Genomic DNA, 16,299 nt, shown 5'->3' with positions numbered 1-16,299 from the left:
GACGGCGGATTAAGGGCTGTGCTGGTCAATTCCGAGTCCAAGCAAAATGCTTCACTTCCCGAAAAAGGTCAGCACTATTCAGCACCTGAAGAACGATTTCTACCTCACCCATTGTCATTCACCTTCACCTACATCTCCATTGAGAATGGAGACTTCTCACACTGCCCGGCCGGCAAGGCCGAATGGCATCAATGGGCTTCTTTCACGCCATTGTTCCTCTACTTTTGCTCCAGCTCCAAATACCTCCGCCCATGAATGCTATCATCTTTTTCATCGCACCTCCCAGCATCGTTCGCGGTCTTGGATGCCTCAGGAAGTTGCTCCTATTTGGCTTCAATATCTCTCGCAGATCCTCCGACAGCAATCGAAGCAAAGTTTGCTTCATCAGGAACTGCCTTGCGCCATTCTGCACACCCACCCGTCTGGCAATTCTTCCACCACACCAGGATCCGTTGTGTATGCTCACGGCACCAAAACGAAGGCTCAGTCATACCGCGTTGCAAAGTTATCTTGCTATCTGAACTCGCGCTTGTAAGTGTTAGCTCTGACAAGTATTCCTGAGCTGTCCTTTCTCCCTTTCTTAGCAATCAAATCCCAGCTCCTCATTCCTTGGCAACACGATCAGCAGGGTGCTGGGGTTGAAATGCCTCGTCCACCACAGTATATCTCCTAGAGTAGATTATCAGAATTGTCAAGCGTATGACAGAGCTTCTTGACTGACTATCTCACCAGCACCAGCAACATGTCTCGGAGGCGCTCGGCCCGCGAGCCTAGCATTAGCTTCCACATGAATACACGAAGTCGGGCTCAAAAGACCTCAATCCACACGACCTCTTCTTCTGAGGAACCATTCTCATCTACATCTTCGACTACGTTGGCTGCCTCATCGGAACCATCGGTGACCCCCTCAGCGACGCCGCCATCAGACCAGAAAACTCTTAAACGAAAACTCTCCGAAACTGATTTGAATGCTGATGGAGGCTCTCCTGAAGCCAAACGGCCAGCACAAGAGTCAAATGAAATGCCCCCTCCAGCTTCTGCAGTACCTCTGGAAGTGCCAATCACCACCGCGACAAACTTAGAAGCCACCCCTGTGGACCCAGATATCTCCAACACAGAAGTCGCGGTGAGGAAACACCAAACGTCCAATAGCGAGGAATCTGACTCACGCTCTCCTAAACGGGCTGCAAATGCTAGCGGTCGCGGCCGCAAAGGCATTCACCGACATGGTCCGGGGAATCGGAGAGGGAAGCACAAGGGTAGGAGAGGACGGGGTGGCGACAGTCCAGAGCCACCGAATCGGAAGCGTCCACTAACCCAGGATGAACGTGTCGAAATCTCCATGCTCAAAGCAAGACAGCATGAGCTGAAGAAGTTCTTCTCTGCCGTGGGGGCCCAGCAAGTGGACATTCTCGACCAGCTTGCTTCTCGGGATCTTTCAAAGCTCGCACGAAAACCAAAGGCTCATCAGAAAGTTCCAGAATACGAGACCGTCATAGACGGTCTTAATTCAACGATGGAGGACATTCAAGACTTGATGAGGACACGCAAAAGAGTGCAATTGGAACAGGAGATGCAGCGATTGGACCTGGAGAAGGAGGTCATTGAGCAACAATTCAAGGTAAGGCGCCTTAGACTTGCACAACCGTTCCGGCTAACATGGCATAGGCACGGGTTAAAAAGGCACATGAAGAGCATCTGAAGGGTGCCGAAGGAGACATCATTCTCTTCGAACGAGCCTATCGTGAGGACCACGACGAAACCCACACCGAAACTGGGTCCGAGTTCGGTGATTATCTCCGCTACCATGAGCTTCCGGAGCCTGATACACATCCTCGTGGCTACGTCTCAGAAAGAGTGATGGACGAGAAGCCGTTCAAGCTACAACTTGCCACATACGATGAACGGGCAAGACAGCAAGTTCTCGATGAAGATATCATCGCCCCTCTACTGCGCGAAATGGAGGAAAGAGACCGCGAGAATCGGGAGCAGGAGGAACTCTTCAAATCGCAGAAACTGAGCGCTCTGACACATGAAGCTCTCAAGGAGCTTGACCGGTTGACCGAGCGCGAACTATTGACACAAGTCCGCGTCGACTCAGACACCAGTGGCTCCTTCAAGCTGTCTACGCTTGCGGACGTGGCAATATGGAGAAGACCAACTCAAATCAGTCACAGGCCACCACCATTCAGCGTGGCGCCCAATGACGCCTTCCCTAGGCCCTATTCACCTCGCCCCGATCCTTTGCCGCCGGTCGCCAGGCCGGTCCCACCTCCAAACTCATTCAAGCATATCCTCAACTTCGACATCCCCAGCCCCATGACAAACCGGGGTCCGTCGCAAGCGAGTGAATCAACCGACAGGAGTTCGCCTCGGATCTCTTCCAACGGACCAGGTCAGCATATTGCTCCGGCTCCCCCCCGGGCGGCTCCTCGGTTTCAGGTGTTCAGACACACTCCCAATGGACGCACTGGGTTTTCGAGCGCTGGACAGGGGGTGGGTGGCGGCCCGCAGCAATACATCTTCCAACCTCCACAACAGCCGGTGCAGTACCATCCCGCGCCAGGACGGACACCGCCACCTGCCCAGTCCGGCAATGGCTTGTCTGGCTCTCGTGCCGACCGACCAGGGCGATCTGGAAGAACTTTCGTCAATCAAACCATCGAGACACTCAACCCTGGATCGAGTGGAAAAGACGGAAATCCTCATCCAAAGGGTGGGCAGAGAATCCTCCTTCCGAAAATGTGAAAGACGTGTGTGAAAAGCGGAGAGGGCGAGGGATTGGATCGTAGGGAGTAGAGGGATGGCAGTCTGGACAAGCAAGTCCGAGAACCCTCGTCTGGACATGTCTTGAATTCTTTTTTTTTTAATTTCCTTTCGCGTCTTGGAATTTTGATTCCGTTGTTGTGCATTCTGCAGGGTGTCGTACTCGTGCGAGTAGTAGTAGTAGCAGTAGTACCTGCACAGTGCACACGCACCTTCTCAACCTACCTACCTCCCTCCCTACCGAGACCGGTAGGAATATAAAGTCTCCCGTGAGAAGATAGTGGGAAGATGAGAGACGAGAAAAGAGACATTGACAGAAGAGAAGTAATTTACACGACCGGAGTACGGACACAGAATGGCTGATTGGTGGGACCTTTCAAGCTTCGTTGAAGCGTTTATTGTCATCGTTATTTTTTGGTGGTGGTTGGGAGTCCGAGGATGGGGAGAGAGGGACGACCGACGAAGGAAAAAAAAAAAAAAAATAATACCTCGCCAAGTGAGGGGTCTGTCTCGCTCAGGGTAAGAAGAAAAACCTTTCAGGAGAGCCTCCCTTTCGGGACAAGGAGAGGCTCAAGGTATATATGTGTGTATATATATATACTTATCCATCTGGGACATCGTGAACCGTAAGCGTAAGAGCGAGCGAGCGAGTGAGCAGAACACGGGGGGATTAAGTTTCTCTATCACTGGGCGCGAGCATTCGAGCATACAGAAGCGTCCCGTGTACCGTGTACCATTGGAACAACGGAGAAAATCTGGTGCACCAAGTTACTATCCAGACTAGAAAGATTGAACGACGTTGAAAGTCTATAGAACGTCTTGATACTCCAGAGAGACATTCTCCTTGATTGACCATTGCCGTACGAGTCCCTTTGTACTTTGTACGTATCCAGAGATGACGGGAACAGTCATCGTCAGCGACCGCGTTCGCTCAGGCGTATGTTAAAACATGGTGCAGTTGTTATCTCTGTATCAATCATGTCAGATTGCATTCATCCTTTCAAATGGATGCAATCAATGAACACCATATATACACATATATAGAGGTGGACAGTGCACCAGCTCAGGTAGATGAACCTCCCGCAGCCTCGCGGGAGTCTCTCCTCGTCCCGTAAGTGGTGGTGTTAGTGGTGGTGGTGGTGGTGGTGGTGGTGGTGGTGGTGGTGCTGACGACGCCGGTGCTCCTGAACAAGTTCAACAACGGCAGGTAGAATATCCTCAGCGGGTAGACTAGCTCTCACAAGTTCTCTTCTCGAAGTCGATAAGCTGTTCTGAACACCATCACCACCATGATGACGGTCTTCACCGAAGAACAGCTCCTCTTTCCTTACGCCACCCATGTTCAAGATCCCAATACCCATCCCCCGTTCATGGGCATGCTTGACGAGTCTCCAAGCCGAATAGGTCGCGAGCGAACTTCCGACGACGAGGATCTTACCGGCAGCGTCGATCGCGGCCTCCGCCTCTGTCTTGACGGCCGCAGGGATGCTTTCGCCGAACATGATGACGTTGGGTTTCAGTACACCCACTCCATTCGTGCCCGTGGGCCTCGGAGACGGGACCCACGCCCCGTCCCTGTCGACGTCCACGTGGCCCTTGGACCCGTCGCTCAGGATCGGCGGCCGCTTCAGACAGCTCGGACAGGCCGGGTATCTGAACGTGGTGTACGGGGCGCCAGGCACATCCGCGTCGCCGTCGGGGTTCGTCCGAAACCCCCTTTTGCGGCGCTCGACGGGGTCCTCGGTGTCCAGGGCTCCCGAAGCGAGCAACTCCTGCAAGAACGCCGCCCACGCGGGGTTCAGCTCGGCCAGGCGGGCTTGGAACGCGTCTCTGTCCGTCAAGGTCCTGCAGCTCAAGCAGACCAGACTGCGCAAGTACCCATGCAGTTCGACCGTGTGCAGGGCTGGGTGCGCGAGGCGGTGGAAGGAGTCGACGTTCTGCGTGATGACGCTGTCGACCAGGCCGAGGCGGCCGAGGTCGCGGATCGCGAAGTGCGTGGCGTTGGGCGACGACCGGTGCAGACCGCGCCAGCCGAGGAACGAGCGAGCCCAGTAGCGCTTGCGAGCTTCGTGACTTGCCACGAACTCGTGGAAGTAGATGGGCCGATAGTTTTTGTTCTGCGTGTAGGTGCCATTCTGGCCGCGGTAGTCGGCGAGTCCCGAGGCTACGCTGATCCCGGCTCCCGTCAGGAGGACGGTCTTGTCTTGAACTTGGCCATTCTCCGAGGTTGCGGCGCCCGAGGAGGTCAGGAAGTGGTGGAGAGCGGTGATGGCACCTTGCTTGGTGGCTGCGGAGGGCGGGATGATTAGAGGCGGTGGTAGAGGCTGCGTATAGGGAATACGCATAAGCGGTCTGGACATGGGCCCAGCATGGCGCGAGGAGGAGACCCCAAGGATAGGAAGAAGAGGGGAGGTGAGATATAGGAGCAGGAGAGGGAGAGAGAAGTGCTAGAGCAGTGAGCAGAACGGTCTGATATGTGAAAGACTGAACACTGTCTCTCGCACACGAAAAAGGACGATGTCATAGACTAAGGGTTCCCGAGGTGGCGCCGGTACGCAAGGCTGCGAGAGACGAGGCTGAAGAGGTATCGGGCTCTTCTGGACTATGTATAGGGACTGTATCAACCACGTTCTAAGCACTCATTTCCCAAGACTTTTCCAATTCCTTCGTTCCCATCATCATGCCCACTTGCCAAGCACACTCATCGCAATGAAGCCAGCAACAAGACTCAGGAGACCAAGGCCAATCTTCCCGTAGCCCAAATCGCTCGCCGTCATCTCTCCCCCTTCAAGGATCCAGTCCCTGGCCCACATGTCCACAAGGCCGACCCAAACTAGAATACCCGCAGAAAGTGCATCAAGAGTACCAATGGTTAGAATGGTGTCTCTGTCGTTTCCGTTGAAACTGTGTATGACACCTAGCCCGATTGCCATACCCAGAGGCGTGATGAGAGCAAATGCCGTCGCCATGGGGAACTTGGTGCGCCAAAAAGATCCCATTCCTTCGGGTAGCAGAGCGATTCTCGCACCTAGAGCCAGACCTTCGAAGAATTGGTGAAACACAATGACAGCCAAGAGGGTCCTATAGAATGAATCACCGGCAACGACGAGGGTGAGGCCGATCAAAATGCTGTGAAACAGTATACCGGCTTCCATGATGGAGACGGACAATTTCGAGTTTGGATTGGTCGGATCAAAGGGCGAACCGTGGTTGTGGCCTAGATTTGCGAGGCTGCGTGAAACTCCTGGGCCTCGAGCAGAGTTCACAGCTTGGACTGAGGCAGCAGAGGTTGGGGTAGACCCGTCTTCTTTCGTCGGCAAACTTGAAGTTGTGCCGTACGCAATTGCATCTGCATGGTTTCCAGAGCTTTTAGCCAGGATGATACGATGTCCAAGGTATTCGAAGAGGAACGAGAGAAATATACCCGCCATGACGATGGCTGAGGTTGTCGCCTCGTAGTCCAATCTCCCCAGACACTGGTTGTTGAACATGAGTGAAGCATGCGTGTAAAGCTAGACATAGTGTCAGTCATGACTACTCAGACGGTATGTGATGATTGTCTTACATGAACAAACGCTGTCGAGATAATCACCCCAGTTCCAAATTGCTTGACCGTGGTGAAAATGATGGAGTTGACACTTTGGAAAGGTAGGCGGGCCATGAATATTGGTGTAAAGACACCAACTGCACTCGTAACCAGAACCACAAACAGGGTTCCAACGCGCAGCCCAATGTTGTAGTCTCGCTCCTGAAGCTCACACGTTGCAGAGCTAGAGGAGCTGCTTTCCGACCCGCCTTTGGGGACACAGTGTCTAGACACGATCAGCAAATACAGAACACGATGGCGAAGTTGAAGCAGGATTGGCTCACTCAACACCGGCGTGAAAATGACAGTCCATATCAGCATTATCGCCAGACGCTTCGTCATGGTCGCTCTCTGAGTGCGCACCTTCGGCCAAGATCTGGACTTCTTCGCCCTCGGGACCAATACAGTACTGATGGTCTCCGTGCGAGTGGCAGTCGGTGTACTGCGCTGGTGGCGGTCCAGTCGCAGTTGTAGTTCCGGAAATTTGGACTTCGTTTCCAATGCCATCGATGCAGAAGGTATTAGTTTCATGGGCATGACATCCAGTGACAGCCGAAGTTTGTCCAGTCGTCACTGATGCTGAGACAGACGCGGGAAGCGTTGATGTCGAGAACGTTGTCACCATGGGGGCCGAAGCGTATGTGGCAAGTGCCGTCTCTTCGCCATCAGGGCCGAAACAGTATTCGACGCTTGAATGGTTGTGGCATCCAGTATATGTGACCTGCCCGATGACGGAAGAGACTCCGAAAAGTACGAGGACCGAAATGGACAGCATCGTCATGGCTTCAGTGCGAATTGCTTGTTCGTTACCTCAGGACCAGGCGGACGCCAATGTATATGGACTTAAATATCAAACTGATGTGATAAGCTGTGTAGACAGAAATTTCTTCCGAAAAACCTACCATCTTGACGAACTCCCCACGTCGGCCATCCCGTACCTTGCGGACGCAACAACAAGGCTAGCAGCCTTCCGTGTCATGACTAAAATCTGCTTGTAAATGCCGCCTTCATCTTGGTCATGGCGATGTAGCCAAGGCACGTATCTGAACAGTTGACAAAGCCGACGAGAGCCAAGAGTGGGAGATACCTCGCATGGTATGCTAAAACCAAGACCCCAAGGACACATGGGGCATTCCGCTCTCGATCAGCAGCATATGAGCAGCACCGATTCGCCCAACCTCGAGGCTGACTGCATTGTGTTAAGGTCCTCATTTTGTTCTCGGCTTCGAAGCGGAGCGGGTTTGGCTTGGCGTATCATAACGTGGTGGCTCCGCCCAGTGCCTTTGTGTTCCGAGGATACACTCAGCGGAGGATTTTCAGCAACTTCCAGAGCCCAAAGGAACAATGCAGCAGTCTGGCTTTCCGTCTATGCTAGCTGCCCCAGCTGTACTCATTGTCCTCAACTTGGCATTTCTCGGCATCGCTACTGGATTTTCTTTCGTATACAACCAGAATCTCAGTAGGACACCATGCATGATATCATACCCTGGGTATTCCTGCTGTAACGAGTCTCCGCTAGGGTTTGTAGCCTGATAAAAATTTGCAAAGGGCCATAAAAATTCGAGGCTCGAGGGTGCCGGACTTGCATTAGGGTTTGAATAGTTCGTTGGAAGAGGAACAGGATAGTTTAGTTGAGAAGAAGACGTGGTAGAATATGGCGAGTATATAGACCTGCTTCAGCTCAGCGTCTGTTGTCAAAATCCTCACCTCATGAAAGACCGTCTGGCTCTCAAGTATTCATTCCCTCAAGATGCCTGGCCTCGTTTCAGCCCTTACCGTTGCCCTTGCGACGGTCGCGTCCGCTGCACCAGCCCTTCTTGCTGTGCGACAGGAAGCACCATTCACAACCACCTCCACAGCGTGGGATGCCGGTGCAGTAACACAGTTTCCTATTCACTCGAGCTGTAATGCTACCCAGGCTCGCCAGCTGGCGGTTGGTCTCAACGAGACAATCTTGCTGGTAGAGCATGCTAAAGAGCACATTCTGCGATGGGGTAACAAGTCCGAGATCTACCAGAAATACTTCGGTAACCGACCACCATATGACGCTATCGGTGCCTATGAGATTGTGATCAATGGTGACAAGAGTGGAGTGCTCTTTCGCTGCGACAATCCTGATGGAAACTGTGCTCTCGAAGGTGCGTGCAACACCCAGCATCACGGTCGAAGACTCTGCTGACAAACATCAGGTTGGGGTGGCCACTGGCGTGGAGAGAACGCAACTGGCGAGACTGTGATTTGCGACTTGAGCTATGAGACTCGTCGCTCGCTCAATCAGATGTGCGCCCTGGGGTATAATGTTGCTGGATCCAAAGCCAATACCTTTTGGGCATCCGACCTTTTGCATCGACTATACCACATACCAGCAATCGGTGGAGAGTATGTCGAGCACTTTGCTGGAGACTATGACGAGGTCATCGAGCTTGCGCAGAGCAATGGGACCGAATCCACTCGCGATAGTGACACCCTGCAATTTTTTGCCCTAGAGGCGTATGCGTATGATATAGCCGTGCCCGGTCAGGGTTGTCCAGGTGGGAGCAATGACCATGACCATGATCATGACCATTCTTCATCGGCCTCTGCGACACCGGCTCCCGCGCCAGCGTCAACAACTGGATCGCCAACAGCCACCCAACCTCCTTCGACAACCTCGAGCCTGCCGGCGGTAAGTTCAACTAACTCTGATGCTGTCTTCGAGATGCTGATTGACGTTTGCCAGAACTGCCATACCCATGAGGGTGGAGATGTCCATTGCACATAGTTGGGCGCGCAAGTCGATGAGGCGCAGATGCTGGAGAGAAGACGTGGACGGTCAAATCATGTTTGAGGATCTCGTCCTTCCCGGGGCAAAGAGGCGCACGGTACTCGAGGAGGCCGAGACAAATCACCCAAGTAGTCAGCTCTTCGACAGTAGAGGTAATAATAGTCCCCGAACGGCATCCATGCATTGTTCAATCCTAGAATTGTGGCTTGAAGCCTGGGGCTTTCACGAAGAAGAAGCTATGCACATGCAGATAAAATAACCCGGGATGTCGCGCGTTCTTGGCCAAACAGCAACTTCATGCATCAACCGAACACCACACAACATGTCTATCTCAGATTCCAGGATTCGGATTTTCCAGATTCTTGAGAAACGTTGCTTCATCTCCGATGGACGTATAGACTTCCAGTACCTGCTCAGTCTAACTGATGCTGAACTTAGACTACGAGCGAAGTTGTTCTCACGGCAGATGTCACTCTGGCAGTCGCCTTGTCCTGCGCCACAATATTCCGCCTTGCTTCAGCTCCCAAAAAGGATTATTCGAATTCGTAAGGAACTGATTACTTGGTATACACGAAGAAACAAATGGATATGTAAGACGTCGTTCGCCAACACTTTTGCCTGAGTAATCGAACCCTGCTAAACCAACCTCTGTAGAGCCTCGACCTATGCATCGGGGATCTCAATCTGGCTGAGTCTTCTCGCCAGCATGACCGTCGGCCCATGGTCAAAGGACCATTTACGTCTCCTCGCATTTGCCAACCTGTATTTTCTCGGCGTTATGCCCATCACCTCCAGGATAGCTGAAGCAACATGCCCCGCAAAGATCTCGTCGTTGATATGCAGTGGGTGTTTTTCGATCTCAATCTGAGAACCCTCGAGTCCGTCCTCGACACTTTCAAACAATGCTTTGTCGGCTTCGGCATCGCGGAACGGCTGGTTTGGAGCATCGAGCATGCTGATACCGCCTTCCGGTAGGAGGACCCTGATCGAAGCGGGATTGGAGGCATGGGTCTTCAGCTTCGAGGCGATCCAGTCTCCGATCTCCCGATTTTCCTCCTTTGTTGTACGCATGAGGGTAACGGCAGGGTTGTGGACGACCAGGTGACGATCCTTATACTTCTCGGGCACGCTGTCTTTGGGCCCAAAATTGACCATGTCGCAAGCCCCAACGGAGACCACCATTGGGATACCCATTTGGGCCGCAGCTTCAAGACGGTCCGGGCCAGCGGTAAGCACGCCACCATAGAGTTCGTCTGCGATTTCGGTCGTGGTTAGATCTATCACCGCGTCTATCTGCCCTTCCCTGATAAGTCGCTCCATCGCACGCCCGCCGGATCCGGTGGCGTGGAAGACGTAGATCTCGTATTCGGATACGTCGTGTGGCGTTGAAGTCAGAATACGCCGGATCTGGTCCACACAAGGGGTTGTATTGCCGAACATTGTGATAGCGATGCGCTTGCCTATTGTGTCTGCTGGAGAAGCGTCGACCACAGATTTTGCATATGATACTGTCATCGCAGAAATCGCGGACGCAGCATTCGACAAAATCCGCTTGAGGATCGTGTTGACCCCTGCGATATCAACAACGCTGTACATCATGGTAATGTCTGTTTGTTCGACATAATGCCTGACGTCTCCACTGGCCATGGTCGAGACCATGAGTTTTGGAAATCCTACTGGGCATGCTTTGCGCATACATGCAGTTGCGATCGAAGAGCCGCTGCTGCCGGCTGCCGAGACGATGCCGAAGATTTTGGCCTTCTCAACGAGATCTTTGACTAATGGTACACATATTTCGATAGTCTTGTCAATGTAATCTCCACGAGGGAGAGTCTTAAGAGCGCTGTGCTCGTGCAGTGGCGAGATGATTTCGTCCGGAGGAATTTCTTCTAGGGCTGGTGACTTGCCCTGTGTGGCACTTACATCGAAGATTTTGGTTTGGCAGGCATCTTCGGCGAGGATCTGCTGGCGAAGGTAGAGGATTTCATCAAGCTTGGTGTCAGTAGTGCCAACGATGAGAATAGTTGGTTTGGGCATTGCGTCGGGGGGACTCTACTCTTCAGCGACGATGGAAGAAGAGATGGAGACTCACCGAGGGCATGCGATGCAAGTGTAGCATGAGAGCATTTGTGCCAGAGAATGTGTCGAAGGCAAATACAAGGTCAGAAGCTGTCAATGGGGGTTGCCCCTCCTTTGCCCTCCTTCGCCTCCTGTGCCCTCGTAATGCGGGCCCCCCGCAAAATCCCCCGCTAATCAATACCTCAGGTATGTTTTTTTTTGGCAGAGATAAAGGACACAAAACTGCAGCCAGATCGTACCGGACACAGCTCGCGTTGCCCCGACCGTGCCGCGTCTAAAATCCTCGTCACCCATAACTCACCCTCTCTATACACCAGCGTCAACTCGTGTCTCGAGCCTCGCACCGAAATCCTCTCTCGTATCCTCTCTCCTCTCTTGCCTGCAACTGTTTGTCAGTCATATTTTTCCACTACTGTTCCGTGCTTCTATCCTTCGTGAGTGGTTGATATGGTGAAACATCATCAGCAAGTCTTCGTTCAGTTCGAGAAGAGACTGAGCGACAATTTGTCAAAGACAGACTGCGACTGCTCCTGGACGCTGACCACCAGGCTTCGGAGTCGACTGGGCGCGCTTGGTAGCACGACAAAGGGCGATGACGGTTCGACGAAGAGCTTCTTCCGAGAACCCCTTCCATATCGAGGAGTTTGGTTTTGCTGTCTGGAGAGGTTTTCTGTCCAGCATGATAATATGATGTTCGAGATTGTTCTTGATTGAGATATCAACACAAGATATTAGTAATGCCATTGTGAGGATATAATACCATAGCTTCGTGATTCAAGAGGAGGTCAATTGATGCCGAGCTTACCTTGCGCCTCACCTTTCCTCACCGTTACTCACCTCCCTCTCGGACGTTCGCTTCTGCTTTCAGGAACACTATTTCGCTTTTCATCTTTTCTTTCAACGACCCTTAAAACCGAGGGCGGTTCGTTTGTTGATAATGAGGGCAACTGTCACTTCAGCAAATGAGTCAAGTAGAATTGCCAGAACGAAGTAACCTGCCCGGCAATGATCTCGTGGACTACAATGACCACTCCGTACCCTGTCCGCAAATGACTTCTTCGAACCACACATGACCCGAGGGAGACAGATGATCGCTGTAAACGAACCGCTTCAAGATTACCACGGCATCTGGCCAAGCCCAAATGTTCAGTTCGCACGCGTGTTTGGCAAACATCTGGCTGAACCAATACTGTGGGTAGGCGTTGCCGAGGACTTCAAACGTCTTCTCGTACTCGAGGCGTTTCTCCCAGACAGTACCAACGTAGAACATCCACAGATAAGCATGGCTGTATCGCAGACGCTCTGCAGGATTCAATATCCTCATCGCTTCCTGCAGATGTCTCGCCAGTCTAGGCATCATAACGTGAGAAGCATCTCTTACGTCAACTCCATTAATAGGAGCTTCATGCATGCCCTTTCGCAACACGTGGAGAAAAGTGAGAATCATGCAAGCTTCTGTAAGTCGCTTCGCCTCTGATCTAGTCAGTTCCATACCCTCGATTAGATCGGCGTACAAAGTGATCAACAGTCCCATATCAAAGAAGGTCTTTGTGGCGATCCAGCCAAAGAGCATATCGCCCCGGAGCCTTTCAGCTGCATTAGTGAAAGGAATAGTGCTGTCTCCGATCGAGAAGCAATATCGCAGGCGTATAAAAGCCGTCCGAAGCAACCGATTCGCAACACAGGGATGAACATTCTGGTCCTCAACAGACATTTGCGGTAAGTGAGATGAAGCCATGCTCCAGAACTTCGACAGAGGCCGCTCCAAAGAGGCATCAAATGGAATTAGAGTCCTTTCCAGTCTCTTACAGGCTAACTCAGTCGCATTCCACATCAGGATCATGATGTGGTGAACATACTGAAACTCGTCCATGAGTTGGCCGTCGAGTTTGAACAGAATCCTTGCATGTGTTCTTGCGGCTTTGCTGTCACCCGCCATACATTCTCCCTGGAAAAGAGCTGTGACATGCAATCTCACTGCAACCAGAGATTCCCGAGAGAGCTTTGGATACTTGGAAAGTTGTTGTTGCAAGAGCGTGATGCTCTTTCCTCGCATCCGCAGCTCATCCACCCACCAGCCCGCGGTCTGCATTCCACTTGTAATGCGTCTGATCGTAGCAATATGGCTGCTCAGCCAGGCAAGACAGAATCCTTCATTTGAGCCGCTGAATATCTGCATGGCACGAACAAAGCTAGACCCTCCGACGACATTGGTCGGATCCTGATAAGAAAGCGACCTAGGAACACCCAATGTGAGTCGCTTCATGAAGGGCGGGACAAAGAGGTTCGGCAGTAACATGTCCCTGATATAACCGATGAGGTAGTTTGTCCGTGGTGTGACTTGTACAGGAAAAGCGTTGAACGGATCCGAGCTTCCGTGCAGTAGCCGCAATGATTCACGCTCTTCTTGAAAGAGCTCACAATCATCTTCTTGAAATTTGCCGGGCCGGTGCGTGGGGCCAACAATATGCGCCGGTTGTGAGGGTGTTTGTGAGGGTACGTATTTCCGCGCAATCAGCACGTATCTCTGGCCCCAAGTACCAGGTGTTGAACAAGGCTGAGTTGTGACAGGGTCATTACAACCTCCATACTTGCGCCGAACGCCTCCGCGGAACTTCGCCGCCTAGAACGCTCCTTTTGCAAACCTTGCAACACCATGAATTCACTCACTTTAGTCACATTTTCGCTATATCATAGTCCTCAGGATGGAGGAACAGGATCTCCCCGACGCAAGGACGGCGGCCCCCGACGAGGACCTCCTCGGTCGCCGCCGATACCCGGGAAAAAAACCTCTCCACCAGGACGAGAAAACTTTCACTCCTTTAACATATAAATAGATAGAACAGCGACCTCCTAGTCCTGGAGGTCAGACTCGTCAATACATCCTATTTAGCCCCCAGACATCGCCTAGAACTGAGCGTTGCACAACACCAGGCTTCGGTGGATACCGATTGGCTCTGTGCAGATTCACCGGGGGTTTGCTGCGCCATCGATGAGAGATTCTGGCCGCGTGTGCTTTCCTCTCTGCGTCTTCTAAACCTCTCTGGTGCGCCGACTGGCTGTTGTTGAAGGGGGACGTGAAAAGTAAAGTGACTGAAGCCATTACCAGTGGCCCAAGAAAACAAAATGACAATGTTAATATTGAAGTCTTCTGAGATCTCGCAAATACTGTAGTTGCGATTTCTGTAGGAGACAGGGCCTAGAAAGAGTAGAGAGTAGCAACTAATATCTTCTTTACGAGCCCACTGCCCGCCCTTGAATGAGGATGAGAGCAGCATATCGACCGGAGTTATTATCATTTACTAAGCAAACACTACCGTAGTGATTAATTCGAAATTCTTCGAAGATCGAGAAAAATGGTTGTGATCTCTTGAAGATGGCAACAAAGAGAAGAGTAGAAGACGGCGATTTGATTTTCTTTCTCGATCAGAGCTGGCTGTTTGTATTGTTCAACGGTGTGTGATAACGGCTGATTCATCTTTGAAGTGCTCAGGACATGTTCGGTTAGTCGCTGCTCCCACGTTGAGAGAGTGGGGCGTTTGCTTGCCCTGATCGTCCCGATTAGGAGGCATTCTTCGAGTTGCCTGATACGCGTGAACTGTCGAGGGAGGAAAAGTACGTCTCTGTTGTCGAAACGCACGTCCCGTCATTCTGGGGCACGAGATTACCTCGGAGCCCATACAAGAGGGACACCAAACTAACTAGCATCCCCCACGACTTGGTGAGACACCGTGATCGCTCCCCCGCGGCTCGCCCTGAACACATCTGTAGGCCAAGGCCGGCATCATCTCTCTTGGCCCTGCAGATCCGCCTAACTTTGGAATGACGTCCAAGTACCTAGTTGTCCCGACCTTGGACATCAGGCTGCATCACTGTTTCCCAAGCACATCAATCATAGCAGCTAAACCCTGAGAGTTTTCTTCCTGCTATCTACCATGCCGCCTCCTTCCTCGCGGTCCGAGGTTTTATTCCATCTTCGCGAGCTGGTCAAACATGGAATCCCCATCGTCGGAGCGGGTGCCGGCACTGGTCTTTCCGCCAAGTTCATCGAAGCAGGTGGCGCGGATCTTATCATCATCTACAATTCAGGCCGGTTCAGGATGGCCGGGAGAGGGTCTCTCGCCGGCCTGATGCCGTATGGCGATGCCAATGCTGTGGTCGTGGACATGGCACGTGAGGTTTTGCCTATAGTCAACCAGACAGGGGTCCTGGCTGGGGTGTGTGGAACGGATCCCTTCCGCATCATGCCAAAGTTCCTCGAGCAACTGAAAGGTATGGGTTTCTGCGGAGTACAGAACTTTCCCACCGTTGGCCTCATCGACGGTACCTTCAGGGCCAATCTTGAGGAGACAGGAATGGGCTATGACAAAGAGGTAGCCATGATAGCAGAGGCGCACAAGTTGGATCTATTAACGACACCTTATGTTTTCAACGAGGACGAAGCTGAGCGGATGGCCACTGCAGGCGCAGATTGCTTGGTAGCGCACATGGGTCTGACCACGTCTGGAAGCATTGGTGCGAAGACAGGCAAGTCACTCGACGACTGCGTCAAGTTGATCCAGGATATACGTGATGCCGCGGTCAAAATCAACCCCGACGTAATCATTCTATGCCATGGCGGACCCATTGCAGAGCCGAAGGATGCGAGCTATGTCCTCAGTCGCACTAGGGGCGTCCACGGCTTCTTTGGCGCCAGCAGCATGGAACGATTACCGGTTGAAACTGCCATCACAAACACGACTAAAGAGTTCAAGGATCTGAAGATCAACGGCTGATGACTGTGGGGGCTCAGAGCTCAGATCGATCAAGGGGTCGGATCTAGTCGACTCCTGGCAAGTTCGTTTGAAAGTCTCTATCCTGATCAACGATGGGCTGGAACCGCCGCACTGTGATATTGGGCGAAGCAACAAAGGCCTTGGGCACTACCCACATTTTCTTCTCACGGTTTGATTTGGATGATTCCGACTCAGCTGGACATTCGCCCTGTGGGGACTGGTGCTTATTCATGGCATCTTTCTGCAAGTGGGAGTGAGCTGCACTCTGTGTACTGCTGCGGCTCTGAGAACACAACTCAGTAGCACAACCTTATTGTGGCAGAGATCGC

General features: G+C 52.3%; 7 protein-coding genes across 7 annotated transcripts; 3 read left to right on the top strand and 4 right to left on the bottom strand.

The window, feature by feature from the left end:
• Positions 1 to 742: 742 nt before the first annotated feature.
• PV08_00526 (uncharacterized protein) lies at positions 743 to 2,748 on the top strand (the record flags this gene model as incomplete). Its single annotated transcript, XM_016374891.1, has 2 exons — positions 743 to 1,621; positions 1,669 to 2,748. The coding sequence occupies 2 exons, from the start codon at positions 743 to 745 to the stop codon at positions 2,746 to 2,748; spliced, it is 1,959 nt and encodes a 652-aa protein (XP_016240167.1).
• A 1,142-nt stretch (positions 2,749 to 3,890) lies between these two features.
• On the bottom strand, positions 3,891 to 5,126 carry PV08_00525 (uncharacterized protein; the record flags this gene model as incomplete). The annotated part of the gene is made up of 1 exon (XM_016374890.1): positions 3,891 to 5,126. One exon carries the CDS (start codon positions 5,124 to 5,126, stop codon positions 3,891 to 3,893), a length of 1,236 nt encoding a protein of 411 aa, XP_016240166.1.
• A 318-nt stretch (positions 5,127 to 5,444) lies between these two features.
• PV08_00524 (uncharacterized protein) lies at positions 5,445 to 7,133 on the bottom strand (the record flags this gene model as incomplete). The annotated part of the gene is made up of 3 exons (XM_016374889.1): positions 5,445 to 6,278; positions 6,332 to 6,578; positions 6,637 to 7,133. 3 exons carry the CDS (start codon positions 7,131 to 7,133, stop codon positions 5,445 to 5,447), a joined length of 1,578 nt encoding a protein of 525 aa, XP_016240165.1.
• A 969-nt stretch (positions 7,134 to 8,102) lies between these two features.
• On the top strand, positions 8,103 to 9,113 carry PV08_00523 (uncharacterized protein; the record flags this gene model as incomplete). The annotated part of the gene is made up of 3 exons (XM_016374888.1): positions 8,103 to 8,490; positions 8,542 to 9,017; positions 9,072 to 9,113. The coding sequence occupies 3 exons, from the start codon at positions 8,103 to 8,105 to the stop codon at positions 9,111 to 9,113; spliced, it is 906 nt and encodes a 301-aa protein (XP_016240164.1).
• A 666-nt stretch (positions 9,114 to 9,779) lies between these two features.
• PV08_00522 (uncharacterized protein) lies at positions 9,780 to 11,153 on the bottom strand (the record flags this gene model as incomplete). The annotated part of the gene is made up of 1 exon (XM_016374887.1): positions 9,780 to 11,153. The coding sequence occupies one exon, from the start codon at positions 11,151 to 11,153 to the stop codon at positions 9,780 to 9,782; it is 1,374 nt and encodes a 457-aa protein (XP_016240163.1).
• Positions 11,154 to 12,213: 1,060 nt separating this feature from the next.
• Positions 12,214 to 13,494, bottom strand: PV08_00521 (uncharacterized protein; the record flags this gene model as incomplete). The annotated part of the gene is made up of 1 exon (XM_016374886.1): positions 12,214 to 13,494. The coding sequence occupies one exon, from the start codon at positions 13,492 to 13,494 to the stop codon at positions 12,214 to 12,216; it is 1,281 nt and encodes a 426-aa protein (XP_016240162.1).
• Positions 13,495 to 15,130: 1,636 nt separating this feature from the next.
• PV08_00520 (uncharacterized protein) lies at positions 15,131 to 15,970 on the top strand (the record flags this gene model as incomplete). Its single annotated transcript, XM_016374885.1, has 1 exon — positions 15,131 to 15,970. The coding sequence occupies one exon, from the start codon at positions 15,131 to 15,133 to the stop codon at positions 15,968 to 15,970; it is 840 nt and encodes a 279-aa protein (XP_016240161.1).
• Between the last annotated feature and the right edge of the window lie 329 nt (positions 15,971 to 16,299).

The sequence above is a fragment of the Exophiala spinifera genome (genome assembly GCF_000836115.1).
Source record: "Exophiala spinifera strain CBS 89968 unplaced genomic scaffold supercont1.1, whole genome shotgun sequence".
Lineage (NCBI taxonomy): Eukaryota > Fungi > Ascomycota > Eurotiomycetes > Chaetothyriales > Herpotrichiellaceae > Exophiala > Exophiala spinifera.
This window is presented reverse-complemented; position numbering and strand designations above follow the sequence as displayed.